Source organism: Vanellus vanellus, assembly GCF_965231255.1.
Source record: "Vanellus vanellus genome assembly, chromosome: 1".
Classification (NCBI taxonomy): Eukaryota; Metazoa; Chordata; class Aves; order Charadriiformes; family Charadriidae; genus Vanellus; species Vanellus vanellus.
In genome coordinates this window covers 26218785-26240074 of record NC_138905.1, presented here as the reverse complement: position 1 = coordinate 26240074, position 21290 = coordinate 26218785, and the positions used below count along the sequence as shown (strand labels likewise).

The window sequence follows — 21290 nt, the reverse complement described above, 5'->3', positions numbered from 1 at the left end:
CACTGACCACAGCAAAAAATATAGAAGAATTTGGTAGCTTTGCTTTGGTCTTTAATTTCCATAGATATCTGGCTGCTTCAATAAGCAAACACCCTTTGGTCAGACAATTGAAGGGTAGCAGAGGAGCAATATGTCGCCATGGAAGTGGATTGCCAGGATATTGCTGGGAGGATTATGCTGACATTCCTACCTCCTGAATCCATCCACTCACATTCACTAGTGTCAAAAACAGGACAGCATTTGTTAAGGGTCCATTAAAACCAAGTGTATGAAATGAACATTTGTGAGCTTGATTCGAATTCCGCTATGTTCCGAGTCTCTGAGGTCACTGATCTGTTCTAGTGTCAGATGACAGCCAGATCCTGTGTGCTCTACATTAACACCAGGTGAGAAAAATTTCTTTAAAACTAATTGCACTTGTTTCCCGTTCTACATCTTTTGCAAAAGTCTTCTGTCATTGTCTGGTAACCTTCACTGCTCTGTAGAAATCTGCCGAATTGCTCCCATTACCTTTGCAGAGATACCTATTTAACTGTTTTATTCTTTTAAAGTCATCGCTCTAACACATGTTCCCCCTTTGGTGTATTTCTCCTATATTTTTCCCTCTGACTTTTGTCATCATTTTACAGTGGTTTTAACTTTGTGTGGCATTTTGCAATAGCATTTTTTGCTTCTTTCACCAAATAAATAAATGTGGATCCTGGACCAACTCTACTGTCAGTAGAACTTAAGGACTAAGAGAGGCTTTCTTCATACCTGAGTCAGATGAGTAAAAATGGTCCTCTGCTTGGGTGAAAAGGTCCTGATTCTGCCAGTGATTAAAGCAAACTTTAGAATTACTTTACACAGTCTAAGCAATGTGGTAGAAAATGTATTTTTTTTTCAGCTTTTCAGGTGCTCACTGAAAGAGACTTTTGCCTGTCAGTTGCATTGTATGCTATTATATATGTTTAAACAACCTGGATCTTTTATAAGGGAGCTGTTGAGTAGCCAGAAAGATATAATACTTATGAACAAATACATTTTTATTACACAAGACATTTTGGTAACCATCTATAAATATTTATATTTCCTAATTTGTGATATCAGCTTCAAACCATTATATACCTTGTTTTTAAGCACTACAGAGATCACTGACTTATAAAACTAGCGACATCATAGTTTCCATAATAAAATAAGCAGAAGGTTTCAATGCTAGAAATGTAAGCAGGTTGCAAAAAAGCCACGAGTGCAAAACATAAGGGCAAAAATCATCAACTGAAGTGAGGGCACTGAGATGACCTAGGATGCTGTTTGATTTATATTGTTGTTTGCTGAAGTTAGCTGAGAACAACAGAACTCACTCATGTGTCCACTTCTCTAAATGGGCTTGACTAAACTGTGTGCCTCTGTATCGTGGGGTTTTTTAGTATGCCACCACACTGAATATTCAGCTTGAGTAACTTTGGTCTCTGGAGTTCAAAATCCTTTAGAAAGGAGTCATGTATCATGATCTACATCTGAGTTCTTGCTCAAAGTTTATTCTGAACTGAGGCAATAAAACCTCCATACACCCCACATAATTACCAGTCCCTCCTCAGGAAAGCAGAGACATGTATGTACGTAGCGTCTTTGGGTCAAATGACATCATACCTTCCATCAAAACACTAACAGCCTTCTATGACTGAATACCTTCATAAAAAATTCAGAGTCATGTAAGATTTCACCAGGAATCACAGGTAAAGCAAGCAGTGACATTCAGGATGCACTAGGCTGAATCTCTGATTTTTGTCCTGGAAAAAATATAATTCTGTTTCAGGATTCTGTCTTTACTTCTTACAATTGAAAACATCATAATAAGACATTATAAACAATGTAAATGTCTGTGATTATGTCTTGTCTTTTAAATAGGAGGTTTTAATCTCTATGCCGCTGTCAAATTCCAACTATGTTAACTGCAGGCTGTTTTCTTATGCTCCGCTATTAGTTTTACATTAAAAAAAAAAAAAAGGAAAAAAGAAAAAAAAGAAAAGCCTACCTGTCTTTCTACTTTTAATGAATGTGAAAGGAAGCATGCAATGAGTTAACCACTGCTGTGCTGTGTCCCTGATCTGGGTGCACTTCAGCACCTGATGAAATAAGATGTAAAGCGAACACTCTTTTTGGCTGAAATGCAGCACACAGATGATCAACTGCGTCTTTGAGTGCAATCACTCTGTTTTTCTCACATTTCATAGAACAATAGTAAAATGCAGCATTCTGAAATATGTCTCTTTCTCATTAATTTCTTTTATGCCTTTGTCAATGTTTCTGAAATATGTTTATGGTCACCCAAACAGGGCCCTTCTTTCTATCTGCATCATAAATAAGCCTTAAAAAATGCTTTAGAATTTGTTTTCTAACTACAGGCTGCTTTGATGTCATACTAAAATTGATTTGTTTTTCAAAGCTCATCTCTACAATTATCATCTCCTTTCTCTATAACAGAAATTAATTTTCCCTGGCTATGACTTCCAATTCATTTCACATCATCATTAACTGCTATTTTAATTTGTGTGCATATAAAACTCTGTTTGAGCTAAGTTGTTTCTGTTTCATACAAATGTAAGACCACCTGTAGTGAAACAATAATGCTCAGATTGGTGGAGAAAGGATATACATCCACAAAAACAGTTTGTGAGGCCTTCTTTTGCTTTATGATGTGCTCGCAAGACTACTCAGTCATATGATTTTATGATTCTATTCTATATGTTTGCATTTCAGACACAGTAAACAGGAAAATTTTGAATTGTTGAGGCTAAGGTGATTCTGGCTGAGTAGATTTTCATTTAGTCCACTTTGAACATCTACAGTCCTTTTCTTCCCCCATTTTAAACTCTAACTAAGTGCAATAAGATGCCGGCTGTGTTGTTCTTAGGGAATCACAGAATCATGGAATCACGGAGTTTCAGAGTTGGAAGGGACCTCTAGAGATCCTCTAGTCCAACTCCCCTGCCAAAGCAGGATTGCCCAGAGCACATTACTCAGGACTGCATCCAGGCACGGCTTGAAAATCTCCAGGGAAGGGGACTCCACAACCTCCCTGGGCAGCCTCTGCCACTGCTCTGTCACCCTCACCGTAAAGAAGTGTTTCCGTGTATTTGAATGGAACTTCCTATGTTCCAACTTGTGCCCATTACTCCTCGTCCTGTCACTGGGAACCATTGTCAAGAGCCTGGCTCCATCCTCCTTCAACCCACCCTTTAGATACTTGTACGCCATAATAAGGTCTCCCCTCAGCCTTCTCTTCTGCAGGCTAAAGAGTCCCAGCTCTCTCAGCCTTTCCTCATAAGGGAGATGCTCCAAGCCCTCAATCATCTTAGTTACCCTTCTCTGGACTCCCTTTCACTCTTGATCTGGGGAGCCCAAAACTGGACACAGTGTTCCAGTTGTGGCCTCACCAGTGCAGAGTGGAGGGGAAGAATGACCTCCCTCGACCTACTGGCCACACTCTTCCCTATGCAGCCCAGGATTCCATTGGCCTTTTTGGCAAGAAGGGCACATTGCTGGGTCATGGATAATTTACTGTCTACTAGGACCCCCAGATCCTTCTCCTCAGAACTACAATGTATGGAACTCCACATGTATGTTCTAGTTGAATCAAAGAAATAGGCAATCATAATAAAAATATTGTATCTGTATTATATTGGCTCAACAAAATCCTCTGTAACTGTGGTTAATGAGTTTTTGCTGTAAGATTTATACAATTCTATTAAGATATGATGCTTTGCTTTTTGTACAAGATCTTTAAAAAATGGGTGAAGGAAAAGGGCTTCTAACAGGTAATTATTTATCCAATTAGCAGCATATAGAAAGCTGGCCTCAATAGCAGGGGCGATATGTATTTTGTTTATCATTGAGAAATACTACTTGGAGTTTAGTCTTATAATAAAGTACCATTGAGTCATGTGTAGTTAAGAACAGGAAATATGAAAAGGCAATATTTGCTAAAGTACTTAAAATTCAGCTGTTAAAACAGGAATTTTAACTTATAATTTCTTAATAATATTTTAAAGTTAAGTAGTGTCTTGGAGTTACAGGTGTTTAAATTTCCTAAGTGTGGTTAATTTATAATGATAGGTCTCGTTAAGAAGTGAATTCCACTATGCTTACACAATCTTTTAAAGCCTGTAAGCTATAATGGAATTTTTCACACCAAACATTTGCAACAGAAGACACTGAAAACATCTGTCTGCACGAAAGCGTTGTTCTTTGTCTGGTAAAATTACAGACTTATGTATGCCTGATCCTTTAGTCATCCTGCAGACAAATCCCCCATTGACCTAAACAGTACATGACTAAGCCTTGTGCCAGACTGTAAAGAAATTTTCATATTCTACACACCTGAGCCATCATTTTGATCATTATTGTCATAGAGCTAAATACAGAATCATCCCCAGAGCCCCTGGTTCAAATCTTAATAAATACTACATGGCACACACGACTATAGTAAGTTCATGCAACTGTATAGAAATAAATGTGGCCATAGCTACCACACATTCAATTACGTTGAATGATTATTCTAATTCATCGAAGCTCTTGGGTTAGTTGAAGGTTTTGTTCCTGGGGCTAAGCACCACTTATTTTAGCCTTTGAGTCTTCCAAGCATTTGCTGAAAATGAAGCTGACTTGCAGAAGGTGGATGCTTTGAAAGATGCTTTCTAATGGTCTTCATACCACAAGAGAATATGCTTGGCCCGCTCTGCACAAGGCCAGTTTGAAAAGCAGGTAGGATTACCTACAAATGTCCTCTTCTTCCATCTGGACTCTCTTTTTTTGAGAGAAGAAAAAGAAGGATTTGTTTATTTTGACAAGATTTACATGTCTCACAGCATGGTTAGACCAACAGTTAGAAGCAGATTGTTGGATGCAGGCAAGGTCTTAATGAAAGGGTGCTGTGTGTGCGCAGATTTGCTGTGCTATGCATCCACCAGCCCAGGGTGCATTGGGTTACAAGGAATGCACGCCCATCTTTCTCGCTGAGATCTCTCTACTTATGGGAGAATGTTCCCTTCAGAATCCCAGCACGCACAGTGTCCATAGTGTGACTGCTGATGCCCTCCCCTGACACCTGCAAACATACTTCAGAGCTCATTTCTCTCTTCCCCACTTACATCAAGTCTTAAATGTTCTCTTGGCAGACTTGTTTCTGAGCGTTCAGGTTAACTTTCCTCTTGAAACAACCTGTATTCCTCACCAATGTGATGCTGCCATCTGTCTCATTCCTGACTCATCCTCCTCAGCTGCACCTTCTCTTTGGAATAAGTATACCTTCCCACATGGACACCCAGACACTCAACAGCATTAGCTGTCTGATCTAATTTCCTGACCTCCTGCTTTACTTCCTCATAATGAACTCACTTAAGAGTCAAAATGGAGGCGTTCTGAGACTCAGACCTTACTCCTTCAGAGATGGGCTGTGTGCAGTCTTGTCAGTCTTGTGATAATATTTGAAGAAGTGTACCTGGGCCCCAACGGTTACTTATTTTGTCCAGTTATACTGACTGCTCGACAGGAATCTGCTCTGACTCCTTTCACCCCCTTCATGTTCTCAGAACATCAGGCAACAACAATAACGCTATTCCAAGGCCCACCTGATATTTTCATACGGTGCCCGGCTTAGTGGCACTTCAGGGCTAGAAATGTCACTTTAAGAAGTGATCTTACCCAGCTGGTCTCTCCTGGTACTGGTTTTAAAGGAGCATGCTGTCCCGTCTGCATCCCTGGCCAGCTGGGTACCTCAGGGCAGCCTTGAAAACTCACTCATGGATCCACTGCTCATCTGTGTGCGCACATAGAAATTGTGAAGCCCTACAATGCCAAAGTATTTAATAGTGTAAACTGAGGGGGTGGGAGGGGTTTGCTCTGGTTTTGATGTAATGAAAAAATGGGAAAGAGGCTGATGAGTCGATCTCAGTCTTTGACGCTCTGTGATGTTTGAGACGTCAGAAATATTTAGAATGTCACTTAAATTGCCAGAGAATACAGTGTTGGCAAAACTAGACATCTGTGCGTCATGTTCATTGGTCTTGGCCATGGTTCTTTCCTTTTTTCCCATGAAAAGAGTTGTTCTGCTGGTTGAACTTAGTGGTAGATGTTGAGTAGATCAAATGCAGTTAGAAGGAGAAAATATCTGTCAGAATCTTAGTCACAGTAGAATGAAGAATGAGATAAAAATGCCAGATCTGCCAAATCAGTGTAATTAATAGCTGAATATGCTCCTTTGCAATTAGAAATCCCCATGTGCAGTGATAACAAAATGGTATCATATGTTACCAGAAGTAGAAGAGAAACAATCATCTAGCGTGTTCTACCAACTGCTCTATGTCTGTAACTTGGTAGAGGCTGTTTGTTATTCTGCTAATGATGTTCTGTGTTTTTACAGAAATGTTCTCACCCACATTGCAAGTTAATGATATCCTTGCCTGCTAATATCTGAGAACTGCTTTTTAAATAGATACACATCTACAGTGATGGACATGAAATGCAGATTAAAGAGACATGGATACAGACAGACTGGAGAGATTAAGAGATCTTGCAAGTTAAAAGAATTGTTTAAAACCTCAAGTTAACCTACTTTAGAATTAGGACATATTGTAAGCGTGGACTGCCTGCCTTCTTTGTATATAATTGTGTGCATGTCTGTGTCTGCCAGAGAGGGAAAGAGAGAAGGTCCAACCAGTCCTTCCAAGGATCCTTGACTTCTCTGAGTCAAGTTGTGCTTGATCTAAAGAGATTTCTCCTGACACAATGTGAAAAGAGTTGGAAATCCCCTTGCATGTGAGGGAAGCGTGTGTGCAGTTCAAGCATGAACAGCAGCTGTTTAAGTAAATTTACTCTGTGAAGCAGCTTTGAGAGGTCCAGGACAGGAGGTAAAAGAGCTTCTGTATGCTTGGTGCTTGTTGTAACGATTGCTACCATACATAATCTATCAAGGACTTCTCTGCAGCCCACAAAGAGCAAGGCATGGGATGTTCAAGTCCTTGTCATACCTATTCTTGGCCCTTGCACCAGATCATGGAACGTTCATCTGAAACTGCTTCTGGTCTATGGGAACTGTCATTGGTACACTGTTGTGGCTTATTTTTACTCACAGTAGGTTCATAGCAGGAACTGGAATCAGTCTCTAAAACTGTGACATTTCTGAAGGGAATAAAATAGGGATAAATAGTGATGTATTAGATGAGAGAAGTCCAAGATGGTTTCACCACGTAAAATCTCTAAGAGAAGCTTTGGAAATGTATTCTTAAACATGTAATCTTGTGCGGTCTGAATTTTATTTGCATAACCAAATATTTAAGGTGGAAGTGGTAAAGCATCAAACCCCAAATCAAATTAAAAAACCCAAACAACAAAAACCCAACTTACAGGGTGCCAACTACCCTGAGTGCCAGAGAAGGAGAAGGAGAAGTAGGAGAGGCTGCATACTGCTGTGCAGAGAACAGGGCTGTTACTGTGTTATGGCTCTACGGGGTTTCTGACTCCTGGTTTTACATTTATGCTCCTCTAATGTAGATTTCTGGCTGAGATGACTGTGGTAATAACTGATTACGCACACAGTTTCATTGGCAAACCGCAGTGAACCTGGGTCCTCTTCCCCTTTGGACTCTCGTCATTGCTTACGTGTTCTCTTCAGCAGGAGGAAATGCTAGTCTTATCCACTAAAAATAGGGCAGTTACATTAAAAAGCCCCACACGCTAAGTTCTGTGGTCTCCACACACAGAGATGTTTGATTTGTCAGGGGAGTCTACAGAATGGTTGGGAGCCAGGCCAAATTTGACTTCTTCAGTCACTTGCAAGTTCAGAGTAGCCCTGCGAAGACTACTGATACCTGTAGTACTTCTGTCATCCTTACAGCACTTCTACCTCCCTTCAGGCCACAATGCTTCCTGCTGGTCACATCACACACACCAGGACTCTATTCAGATTATCTGCCACCAAAATAACCCCTTTTTTTTCCCCCTCTGAAACTGCAGAAAGACCATCTCTCTACAAATAAGGCAGCAGCTGCATCCATTGATGTGTGTGTGTGTTACTTTGGTGTAAATTCTAATGAATCAATTTTATGGAAGACAGACACTAACCAAGATGTGCTGTGTAGGAACAAACCACATGAAAAACTGGAGGAACGAAAGCAGGAAGTTGCAAGAAATCATGAGAGGCTTTGTACAAGCAATTGGAAGTAAATATGAATTTAAGCAAAACAAATGATCAACAAGGATGAAAAATGCAGGAGAAACTGTGCAGCTACAGCCATCTCTAACCCGTACTTTTTGTCTTTGAAACAGATAATATAGCTTTTTGTTAATCAGGTCACACATTTTGCTAAAGGAGAACTTTAGTGTCGAGATGTCAGGGCTGGAGAACTGGCAGCTCACAGAGATATTTCTCGAACATTATGAGAAGGGTTTAAAAGCCTCCAGGTTAGCTGCTTTCTTTTCTTAGCTTTTAGGTTTTGGCGTGTACAACTTCTAAATAAGTCCTATCTTTTTTTTCCATCCAAAGATTCTTTTTATAGGTGACTCAACTAACAGAGGGATGATGTACTATCTAATAGAAAGAGTGAATAAGACTCTTCAGGAATGGCAAAAGACACATGATGTCAAAAGTTATCATAATATCAATGAGGGGAAAACCTTTATCAGCTACTCCTACTACCCCCAGTTTTGGATGAACGCAAACCAGAGACCAACTTTTGAAAAAGCACTAGAACAACTGCTGCAGAGGTACCGTACCAACTCTATTGCTGGCTTGTTTGTATTCTCCTTCTATTCACAAATGTGTTTAACACATTTTACAATTAAAGTCAGTAAACAATTAAACCTAATGTGTGGTTGAAAAATAGTAGAAAATGACATCAGGCCTGTGATCAGGATGCCAGATGCAGTTCACTGAAATGCACTGCAATGCAGTAAAAATGTTTGCCATCTGTTTTAAGGCAACATGTGTTGTTTTTCCTTTCTGGGTTTCAGATCACGTCCCCTGGAGAATACAGACCAGACCGTATTAATTGTAGGTGGCGTTCAGTGGCTTAATTCCAATCACCTGCAAATAATCCAAAAGGTGTTGAACAGGTAATGTTATGTGCTTGGTGTTATTCAAAGTCTTGATATGATAAATTATGAGAAACAACTTACCCAAAAATCTTTAAACCCAAATATTTAATTTGTTTTCTCATGGTTGTACACTTAATGGACTTTGAAAAAATAAAAATGAAGTGTCTTTTGATGTGCCTGTTGAGTAAAATGTGTATCTTTTTTTTTTTTTTTTTAATTTGCCAAACAGGGAAAATCTGTCAAATATCCTGGTAATTATCAAATCCATAGGGATGGGCTTTCACCTCCCAGTGGATGGAATACATTCTCTGTCACAGGTAAGCCACAGTATATTTGGAGTGCATTTTCACAGAAGACTTGTCATTGCAGCAATAATTTTGCTGTCTGGTCAAAATATGTTGCAACTTCTGCTGAGCAAGCTTTAAGTGGATCAAAGAAAGACTAATGTTTGCATTCGCTCATACGGCTTGCTGATGCAGATTCAAACCGATTTGCCTCATTTCGTGGATTCCGCTGCGATCAGAGCGCCATTCGAGATGCCATGCTCAGTCAGACATCCCAGGAGCCAGAAGAAGCTCTGCTATTAAGCCTGCTGCCAAAGTTGAGAAACTGAGCTGGGGGTTGGCAGATTGCTCCTCATACCAGGCCGAGCACTGGCCCTCCACAGGCTTCCTCCTTGGTTACTGTGGGATCAGATTCTCTGCTCTGGAGGCATTGCACAGCTCTCCGTAAATCTGTCTTAACCAACCTATGAAGCCAGAACATTACAGAGCAGTAGGAATGTACCGGTGAATCTAGCCTGTCGTTTGTATGTTAATTGGATGTTACAGCCAGTTTAACTCATGCCCAAGACTCTCAGAGCAACAGATGGGCTCATTTCAATGCGCTGTGCAACTCATTCGATTCGGTATTTTTATTTCCAGTTTGGACCGTGGTTTTCTAATGAACACATACAAATTGTGTGGATGCGACAGGGCTGGGAAGCGCCGGAGGGCAGAACGGGGTAAACGATGCCTACCAGCGCTGCGTGTAACGCTCCAGCTGTTCACAGGTGTTGAAAAGAGAAAATTATTAGCTTTCATAGTATACGTACAGCACTCCTGTCACAGTGGGGACTGGCGCCCACGTCTTTTTGCAACCATAACACATTGCTCTATTCAGTGTGTGACTTACTGTCACTCTCACTCTTCTTTTTGCCCTGGAGACTGCCCTGTCAGATTTTGCCCATTCCTTCTTTCTAAGTTAGTACTGTCTATCTGCCTTGTCTTTACTGAACATCTTCTTATTGATTCCAACCATTTCCGTAATTTACCCAGATGAACAAATTAGGATACAGTAGGGAAATGGTTGGACTCAACAGGAAGAAATGTTGTCGTAAAGCTCCTGCCGTAGCTTTCAGGGGAGTTTAGTCCTAGGAGGAAGAAGCAGAACTTTTAGTGAAGGTAGGTGAGGCAAGGACAGAAAGAGTATTAAAGGCTTCCCAGGACTGCCTTTTTCTGTTTCTCATCCAGTAGTTTATAAAACTCCAAAAATCAGCTACAGTGCATAACCAACATTCTTTTCCCTTTCAATATTGGAATCATGTGCCAAATTACCCATGTGGTTTGGGTGCTCCAGACTTCTGGATTACCCCAGCTACTCTCAAAGCCGTTCTGTCTTTGGTGTCAAATCCACTGCCTTGACAAATTTATGGCTAACCTTTTTTCTATTCCTGGCCTTCCTGCAGTATCTTGAAAAATAATAATCTGTTTTTCAGTGTAACCATTTCTAAGATAGTCATGGCCTTATACTCCTTTTAAAGCAACAGTCTCAGTGACTTTGATTTGAGGCTGAATTTTTATTTTGCAGGAACAATTTCACCATTTGTTACAGACAACTTTATAATAGGACTTTTTTTCTGAATTACACCTCATATTAGCTAAGTATATATTAAAAACAGTTACCCAGTAATTACATTTTAAACAACATTGAATTCTTTTTATGAAGGAAGCTGCACAACCATTAAAACATAATTATAGTTATTGCTAACTTGATTTTAATTTAGATCTTATTAAAACCAACCTGATTTGTTGTGTAATTAAGGGAAAACTTTTCAGATTGTCTTGTAACTATTTTTGTGCTGAAAGACCCATTCTAAGAAATTTCTGAAAAAATCTACAACAGTCTTGGAGTAATAGATACTTTCAAGAGTGAATTTATAGTAATTCGTGTCTGGAGTACACCATAATTGCTTTATTCAAAATACAGTTTTGCTATTCATTTCAGTGGCAGAACAAAATGAACCTTTAAAGAGTCATTCTGACAAGACATTGCAATATTTTATCTGGAATGCAGGCAGAAGTGCAAAACTTGTGGAATGAAAACTTGGTTATTCTGGATACAGCAAAAAATTTCGGCTATGAAGTTGTTGACACCTTCGTCATCACCATGGGACGTTACAAAGAATTCCTGCAAGGGAAGTGTGGCTGCCATTTCCACGAGGTAACAGTTGATGCTTATGTCATTCCCAGGCACTTAAAGAGAGATTGTAACTGTCAGATGCCTAGAAAGAAAAAGGTGTGCAATGAGGTTTGCATTCGTGAGTGAAAGTTAGGCCTGAATAAAAACCACAGAGGTATCAATTAGTATGGCGGCACTTGCCCCTCGCTGCTCAGAGTGCAACGCCGCCTGAGGACGGGCTGAACTGCTGTAGTGGCGATTCCTTGAAATAAAAATAAACACGCTTTTCTGCAAAGGTAACCTGTATAAAAGGATGTTTCCAAGTTCTTATATTATTTGCTACGTGTTGTATATCTCTACTGCTTCTGCATGGACTCACTTCATCTTTTTGCCATACCTTAGTCTCACAGATTTTTTTCTTAAGGCTTCCTAACTGAGCAGGTCAGCACACTCCCATCAAACCAGACGGACATTTAAAATGGAGCTTAAAATTCAAAGACCAACCTGACTGCTGTATATCTCTTCATATGCCTGAGCAAGAGTTATCTGGGATGCTTACAGCGACTGACTATACAAACAGAAATCTCATGCCCATAGTACTCTTTTCTTTTTTGTCTGAAATCTATAGAAATTCTGTCTTCTGTTTTATAACTGCTGCACTGGTAAAACGGGGAAATGGTAAAATATATGAGTAGGGCAACTGAGAACATATTCTTCTGTTCATTTGAAGTTCTGGTAAGGAATCTTCACAATATATTACAAATGACAGGAGTCCATGGATTCAATCAAAAACGAATAAGCAAACACATTATTATATCTAGGCACAAAATCAGCCCAGAGGCTGCCAAACCAGTGAAAGTTGAGAGTCTGAAAAACAAGATATTTGAAGTTTTTCTGGTTTCCTTTAAGATGTATTTTGAGTATGTGGTATGTCTTTTTATAGTGACTGCTCTTTCCCGTCACCAAAGGAAGGATCTGTTTAGTTTTGGATTAGTACCTTATGTATAGCAAATGAAGAAGTGCACCCCTGGTTTAGCGCAGGTGACCCTGAATGAAAACAGAGAGTATGATTTTTGAGTGGTCAAGTAAGCAGGTACCCTCTGCCATAAGGCTGATGACAGTAATTTTGCATATGACAGTTAAAGAACTGTCACCAAGGTCATCAGACTATTCCCGTAGCTTCCAACCAAGTCCTTCTTCGTACCCGTAACACCACCTTGTTGGTATAAAAGGCCAGTTCCCAGGTCCCCGTTTTGAGTGGTCAGTCTGCTGAGAATCCAAACATGTCCTAATAAAGACCCACAAATATTACATTACTCCCTTTGGAAACCAGAAAAAAGCTATGGGGAATAAAGAAGACTCATATCTTTCCAGATGCTAAACTCCTGATTTCCAGTAAAAAATATTTCTTCAGTCAAGACTGGAATCATGCACTCACAGTAACCTCATGCCTTAATTTGTTGATAGATCTAAGGACAGATAAGCCTTATGGTATCTCTATAGGAAAAGTCATGTTTAGCATGTAAGACATTACCTGTGATGCTACGGGGATCTTCATTCTTATGAGCTGAATCCAGGTTGTCTGTTTAACAGGAGACTGGTAAAATACCACAATTTATCCCATTAAAATCTGTTTAGGACCATAAAACTTGAATTGTCATATCTTTCAGGAAGGTTGTATTTCCTCTGCCTGATCAAAAGAGAAATGACAGGTACAAGTTCTTTCATAGAATGAAATACAGAATGAGAAGAAATTGTTACCAAAAAGTTACAACTGGAGGAAAAAAAAGGATGCAATGGAAGATGTCTCTTTGAAACCAAGAATTAATGAAGTTATGGTGTTTCACGGTCAGCTGGGGGCTTTGAACCAGTAAGAAGCTACTAGTTGGAAGGAATCTCAGGAGTTTGGTTACTCACTAGAATAACGACACAAGCAATTTGATGTGTCGTTTAGAAGACAGAACTCCACAAGTTAGTTCTTATGGAGAAAATCCTATAACTTTTTTTATTAGAGTTATCAAAAGTGCATAACTATTAAAAAAGGCTATCACCCACACAAGTGAAATGCTAGCATTTTTCCAGCATGGATTTAGGAGTTTGTTTTCTGTCAAAACAAATTACTTCAAATAAGAGAGACCACCAAATGTTTTCTGAATCTCTCAAGAGAAGGATAAAACCCCTTTGCTTATTTTGCCAAGTCATGCCTATTTTTCTGTATGCCTCACTCCTGGCCAAGCCTGTTCCCAGGACTTGGACATGTGCAGGGTTTGCACAGAAGCTCTGTAGAGCTTCACAGGTACAAAGGTGGGCCATGACACCAAGAATGAAGTGGAAGCACTAATTTTTGCTGTGAAGGAATGTCAGGACAGATGTGATATATTTTCCTTAAAGATCCAAAAAAAAGCAAAGATCTACAAATAAAATTTTCTTCATCAGACACCCACAGTATACACTGGAAAACAAAATATACTGCGGCTAATTAAACCTAGGAGTAGTTTAGACAAACTGAAATTCAGTGGTGGTGATAGTAAAATTCAAGCATAGGCTCCTGAGTGTCCTTGCGGTGTCTGCTGGCTAAGGACTCGCGTAGCAAGCCGAACTATTTTCTTGTAGCCAGTGGATTATATTTAATTCTCTCAGCCACAGCCAAGCAGAATAAAAAATGAATAACTATAAGGCTTTGATTTTTCTCCTTAAATATCACAGAGAGAGATATAGTATCGGAGACAGTCTACCAGACAGCAAATGCACTCCAAAAAGAGAGTGTCATTGGTTGGGATTCTATTCCAGTGTGAAACTCACTGGGACTGAGCACAGGTTTGGGAGCTTTATCAGACCCATCTGACCTCACGTGCTATGTGTCAACCTCACAGCTTGTTTCCACCTCAGGCTCCTCAACAGCTCACCCGTTTTCAGCCCACTGCCATGGCCTCTGTCCCGCTTTGGGACCAAACACAGCAGACGTGGTGAGTTAACCAATCCTGTAATCTGCTCTGCTCAGTACATGAGAGAGGTACGAACACAGCTCGGTCCGTGTGGAGCTGGAAAAGAGGGAGCAGGTCACAGAGCAGATATTTATGCAATGGATAAATAGTCCCATGGAGTAAATGCCTCCCTCCATTTCACCCAGACAGCTAGACTGACCCTTTTAGGTCTAGAACACAGATGTTGGTGTCTTCGTGGGTCATTGCTGATGCTCACCGTTTCCACGGAGCTTTTGAGTGAAATGGAGAGCTTCAAAGTGAAGTATTTCACGTGCTTGCTATGGAACTGGGTAGAAAACAGCAGGGCATGGTCATCGGCATTTTTCACGCAGTCCTTGATCATTTTGTATGAGCTTATGTGCAGATTTGGCTTTGCTTCTCTGCCAGAGGAATCTCAACAGAAAGTATATTTCTGGTGAGGATCAGGGGAGAGTTGGCTCTCAGAGATGTTGTTAATGAAGCTAGAGAGGCCATTGTGCCTGAAAGAGGCGTAGATGTGCCCAGGAGAAACCATCAGCCCCCCAAACTGAGACTTGATCCTTCAGGAAAGCAAAAAGAAAGTCCTTGAATGCTTTTGATACCTCGTTAGTTTTAACAATTTTGTCATCAGTTTATTTCTGCATCCTGGCGAGTGGAGTTTCATCGGGTGCTGAAGCAGTTTGCGCAAGGAGAATGGCATTTTGCCTCCGAGGATGGAGCCAAGAACACTGTGTAAAACCTCAGCGCTTTTCATGTTTTATGAAACCAGATGAGATGGATTAAATCTACTGCTTTGTACTTTCACTTTCTTTCTCTTAAACGGTGATATCCTAAACTCCCAGAAGACAGCACCCCTCTGTAAATGCCATCTGAGCTAAGGCATGGCCGTGCGGAAATGGGGGGCTGGTCATTCTTCGCAGTCAGAAAACAAGCCATGAAATGCATTCAGCAGTTATTTAGTTCTCGCTAGCTGGCCAAACAGAAAGCTATTTCCCCTGATTGTCCTGATAAATTATTTGAGTTCCCCACCAACCCACTTCAGAGGGCCTCAGGTCACCCCGATAGCATAGAAATCTGCAGCTCTGTAGACCCTACGGTCTTCGCTCAGATTGCAAAGGGATCTAGGCTCACAAAGGGATCAATTTGGGACAAAAAGTCTTGCATAACTCTGGCACTTTCTGCCCAAACATACTTCTGGTTCTACGCACACATGCGAACCTGAATTTTAATTGCCTCATTCTTCACAAATGCTTATGGAGAAGTAGATTGGCCAGCTTTTAAGACTTTTATGGAACCTATTTTTTTGTTCAGATTTATTTCCTAATTTAATGGCAGTGAAATCATGGTCACAACATGGGAACGAGCAACCTTGGGATTTTGGTATCTTAATCAGTGGCTGGCTGCTGGATGAACATTAGATTGCATTCCTGCGAGATTATGCCTAACAGGAATGCAGTTTGGGTGATTGGTTCAAGGTGGCATCATTTTGAAATAGTTGTAAGATCTAAGGCACTAATTTAGAAAAATGAACCTGCAGTAATTGCATGAAAACAAATAACAGCCCTTGGCTTAGCTGTATCAAATTGATCAGAGGATATATTAATTTTCTACATGGATAATTCCTGGTCTTTTTTTAGTTCTGCCAGCTCCTGCATAGCCTCTCTGCCCAGTCTTTCAAGCCTTTGCCCATGTTATTCCTTCACTCACATTTAATTTTGTATGAGTTGTGTTATTTATTATGAGCTTCAGTACCTATGAACATTGTTTCTGATTGTTCAGTGACAGTAAATATACATTATATATCTAAAAAACTAATATGCTTCTGCATAAATATATGCATTAATAAATGAAGTCTGCTTTTCCAAGTATCTGCTGTGATTGATATAGCAGGAAAAATGATGGGCATCAGAGCTATCAAGTCAGCATATATTTACTCTTTTAAAACTAAGTTAACCACTTGGCCCCTTTTCTTCTTTCTCTGGATTTGCCAATGCTTGAGTCGGGGTCCTCTGTCCTGCATATGTGCAAGATTCTGAGGTTTTGCCTCTCGAAGTTGCTTCAACAGTGACTGTGTGTTCACTGAGACGAGACCTTCTGCATCTCATAGGAGACCACCCCCCAGGTCATTAGGCTCCTGACAACTATACCTTTCACTTTCTCTCTCGTTAGTCCCATGGGTGTTTGTTTATTCCATACAAATTGAACGTGATAATTCCAGACCTTTATACATACTTGGGGGTCCAAGGAGGAGCATTCTGCTGCACTAAGTTACTGAACCACATTGTGGTTATGTCAGTGTGGTGCCCCAGGGAGAGGGATGTTAAATTTCACCGTAACTCCCTTCTTGGAGAAACATGTCACATGAGTGTTTTCATCTCAACATGGGGCTGGGCCAGGTTTGCATAAAGACCTAAGACGTTCTCTCAGGGCTCACAACTGAGACACAGCATCTGTTCCTCAAGTGCTTGGGATCAGAGCAGGATTTAAACCTTCCTGCAAGTCAATGCTGCCCTGAGTTAATTTTTTCCCATGGTAAATATACAGATAAGCTGTTAAGTAGGAATTTTGTTGTTCAGATAAATTGTCCCTAATGAAGAGAACAGAGTCTAATATACAAAGGCATTACAGAATCAACCAGCTGAGTATAATGGGCCTATACATTTCATTTTAAGTGAATAAGATTTTGTACTTTAATAGGTATGTAACAAGTTGGCCCGCTAAATACTGTTTGTGAGCAACTTGCAGCTCAGGGTAAGAGTATTAGGACCTGCTTTGTGGAGAACTGTGTCAGCATTTCTGTACACACAGCTGTGTATCCTTCTAGGTGCAGGCAGAAAGCACTCACATATGTCACTTCTTTTGCAGGTGGTGAAATCCAATCCCTCTGAAGAAAGGCCGCACATAACAATGACGTTATCAAGGCACTATACACTGGGGAAATATTTCGGCAGTCAAAGCAAACCATCACAACTGCAGGACTATGCAACGAATTCTCAGTCCCCGTATCATGTCCGAGGGCCAATAAATCAAGTTTATTCTGAAATCCTTCTCAGCAGGCTGTGCAAGTAAGAGGGAGCTTCTCAGCACATAGGCCCTCTTGGATGAAGGGCTGGGATGAGAGATGTGCCACTGCCTGAGTGACAATCAAAGGACCACAGTGAATTTATGACATGCTATCTGTGACATGCTTCCTTGATCGGCTGCGCACACACCAGCAGAGTTTGGGACGTGTGGCATTTTTCCTAAAACTTTATGAAATCAAGATATGCCCTGGCAACTCTGGGGTGTAAAAATGGAAGATGGAGGGATGCAAAGGAGAGAAGAGGGGAAGTTACTCAAACTGTTGCCAAAGGTTAGAACATCTGTAGCTCAAGCAACTGCGTATTAATGATAGTAAAGAAGAAGAAATATATACACTTGAGCGATTTGGAAAGGACTGCTTTAGCTCTTCAGCACTATCTGGTTTTCTATTTATAGAGACACTGTAATATTTGAATGTATTTAGAAACTGGCCACATTCCATTTTAAAGAGTTTTATTTTATGTGGATGCATTCCCTTCGATATCAAATCTTTCCTGTTTAGACACTTGGTTTATACAATTTGAAAATGTCTATTATCATTTTACTGATGACAAGTTTTGAACTCTAGTGTTTTTAGTGAAAACAAACCCCTTTGATGGAAGAGATGTCTACTATATTTTTCGCATGTTCTAAAGCTAATACAGAGATAGATTACTTAGACTTGAGATGGCTTATAGCTGTCTCGAAGTAATGTGTAAATATAGTGAATATATTAACATAACCTTATTTATGGTCCCAGTTTAGGAGAGTGGCCATATGCAGGAAGACTTCTTAGGTATGTGCTTCAGCATCTTCCTTGGCCTGTAAGCCAAGCAAGTATTCTTCCCACATGGAAGTGCCATTTCTTTTAGTATTTTGTATAAAATACTCATCAATTTGTGAAGCCAGTACCACAAACAGAAGAAAAATCCCCCGTGCAAGAACAAATAAGAACTTTGGGGTCTGGTTTTTAAGCTGTCATGATGAGCGTGTGATGCGATGAGGTGGGAGCAGAATACACTGCCTGCATCTCATGCTTGGCAGGGACGAAGCCTTCTCTGAACACTGGTTTCACGCTGTAGCCCAGCTACATCACCAGTGTTTGCAGATCCAGTCTGGGTGGAACACCAGGGAGGGGCTTCACCGCTGTAGGGGGGAACTGTTTGCTGATCCCCTGCCACAACATAGACAGCACATTCATTTGCAGCTGTGGTGCCCTGATGGGAAACCAAACGTGGTCCAGGCTTAGCAGCTGGGTTATGGGTTAATGGTGACAGAGAGCAAAGCCCCCTGACACTGTTCTCCCTACAAATTATCCAGTTATGGATTTTTATGAATCCAGTCGCAAAGTTGGCTATCAGGGCACCACTCCCTCCCACCATGCACTAGAGAAGGGAGTCAGAACCAGGTAAGTACGAGTCTAATGAAGGATCCACTAAGCTCTGGGGCATGCTTCCCCTTCTCAATTTTATATATAATCCTCCACTAGCTTCTACCGCCCTTGGGAAAGGAAGCCTCAAGAAGTGTTAGGGAAGAAACAAATTGTTGCACAGAACTAATCACCATCTTATTGGACTTAGAAGCACACAGAAGGGCTGCCCTATATCGAAGTAGGACTAGAAATTCATAGCACCATATTTAGGATTTGCCAAAGATCCTTAAACTCAACACAGTCTGTATCCCCAAACAAAGTACTGTGAATTCTTGCTCCTTCAGATAAGATATGTGAAGATATGACGGCAACTTGTCATGCGATATGAAGTTTGTCTTCCCTAGATGATCGGATGATCCTCAAAAAGAGGATCTGGCATGTCTAATTCAGGGGACTTTCCACTATATTGACAAAGCTCCTAATTTAGACAATGACATTACATTTAGCGAGACAGTGTGAATATTTCCGTTTCTCTATAATATGCTGCTGCTATGCTTACAGTAAATTTTCCTGAGTTTCCATGTAAGGTTTTCTCTGTCATGGAGCTTTACATGAAAGATGGGTCAGGAACTGTGCATAAATGCTGAAAATGTCAGCATTTGATTTTGAGCAATATGAACTATAATTGTATGCAAATTATGTAATATATAATCTCGGGTCTGGAACTCCAGGGCTGCACAACCTTAAAGTTGAGGGATTTAATATCATGTCATTAATATCACTAGATACAAAATGCAGCCAGATGTCTTTGGTATTAAGATGATCAATGATAGGTGTATTACAATTCTGCTTCTGTTAAGTGTTTTTTTTTCTGTAGCTCATCTAAATCCACATGCTGTTACTGTTTTTGTTCTGTACACAAATGTTTTTAAGGCATGAACTGGGTTTTTATATCTGGCTTTTTTTTTTTCTAATCAAAGCCTATTGCTGAAGCATCAGCTACAACGATTAAAAGCAAAGAGCTGACTTTGTTATATTGTAGCTGATATCAGTGAATGTGCAATTCATCACTTCTGGTTTCACCACAAAATGGTTTACATGTGCTGTACACCCAGATGTCTTAATGTTTTCCAAATCTTAATATTTTTCAAATGTATCAAGTTGAAATTTTCCTGTGTGTTTTCTATTTTTTACATGTCTATGTACATATATATGTCTGTACAAAGTCATTGGTACAATTTGCAAATTGATCTTTATTTAAACAAGTTCTTTGAATAAGTTTTTTTCCAACACTATATATGCAATCCATGTAAACTTAGGAATATAAAAAGGGAATGCAGACTAAAACAGGTACCAAGGTACATTTTTCATTATTTAAATTAAAACAGCAAAGGACCTAGTTGTAAGCTGAGTCCACTTCCTAATAGAGACATGAGTAGCCCTGGAATTGGTGGTAGGATTGAAATAATCAGGCTGGGGAACAAGTACATTGAGAAGTGGTGGTTCCTGCTCAATGTTTGCTCAGCAGCTGGTGGAGTTTAGAGTGGAACCAGGGTATACTTCAAGAGAGCAGAGGTAGAGAGACTGAAACAGTGCTGCAAGAAAAAAAAAATACCCTGACGTACCAAGCAGCAATCTCAACTATTATTGCATCCCTTTACACTTTAGCTGAAGCTGCAGTATGATGTCATAGAATCATAGAATCATAGAATGGTTAGAGTTGGAAAGGATCTTAAAGATCATGTAGTTCCACCCCCCTGCCATGGGCAGGGACACCTCCCACTAGACCAGGTTACTCAAAGCCCCATCCAGCCTGGCCTTAAACACCTCCAGGGGTGAGACCTCCGTAACTTCCCTGGACAACTTGTACCAGTGCCTCACCACCCTCACAGTAAAGAATTTCTTCCTAATATCTAATCTAAATCTTCCCTCTTCCAGTTTAAAACCGTTACCCCTATGACTACACTCCCCGATGAAGAGTCCCTCACCGTCCTTCCTGTAGGCCACCTTTAGGTACTGGAAAGCTGCTATAAGGTCTTCCTGGAGCCTTCTCTTCTCCAGGCTGAACAACCCCAACTCTCTCAGCCTGTTCTCATAGGAGAGGTGTTCCAGCCCTCTGATCATCTTCACGGCCCTCGTCTGGACCCGCTCAAACAGGTCCTTATGTACTTATGTTGGGGGCCCCAGAGCTGGATGCAGTACTCCAGGTGGGGTCTCACGAGAACCAGTACCAGTGTCCAATGAGTTACAACTCCTCGTCTCTCATAGATGTTCACAGTGATTTGGGTTTTAGCCTTATTTGACAAAAAGTTGAAAGAATGAACTACAAATACTATTTTTATACATAGTATTCATTTGAAAATGTTAATCTTTAGAATAAT

The 21290-nt window shown here is 40.4% G+C and overlaps 1 protein-coding gene across 1 annotated transcript in view; it reads left to right on the top strand.

The window, feature by feature from the left end:
- The window catches only part of CPED1 (cadherin like and PC-esterase domain containing 1), a 153715-nt gene extending 133520 nt beyond the window's left edge, over nt 1-20195 (top strand). Inside the window, exons 20-24 of the mRNA XM_082498842.1 lie at nt 8525-8745; nt 8992-9093; nt 9305-9392; nt 11410-11556; nt 17343-20195. Of these exons, the coding sequence (XP_082354968.1) occupies nt 8525-8745; nt 8992-9093; nt 9305-9392; nt 11410-11556; nt 17343-17546 (762 nt within the window). The 3' untranslated portion in view covers nt 17547-20195. The remainder of the gene's footprint in view (nt 1-8524; nt 8746-8991; nt 9094-9304; nt 9393-11409; nt 11557-17342) is intronic.
- The last annotated feature ends 1095 nt before the right edge of the window (nt 20196-21290 follow it).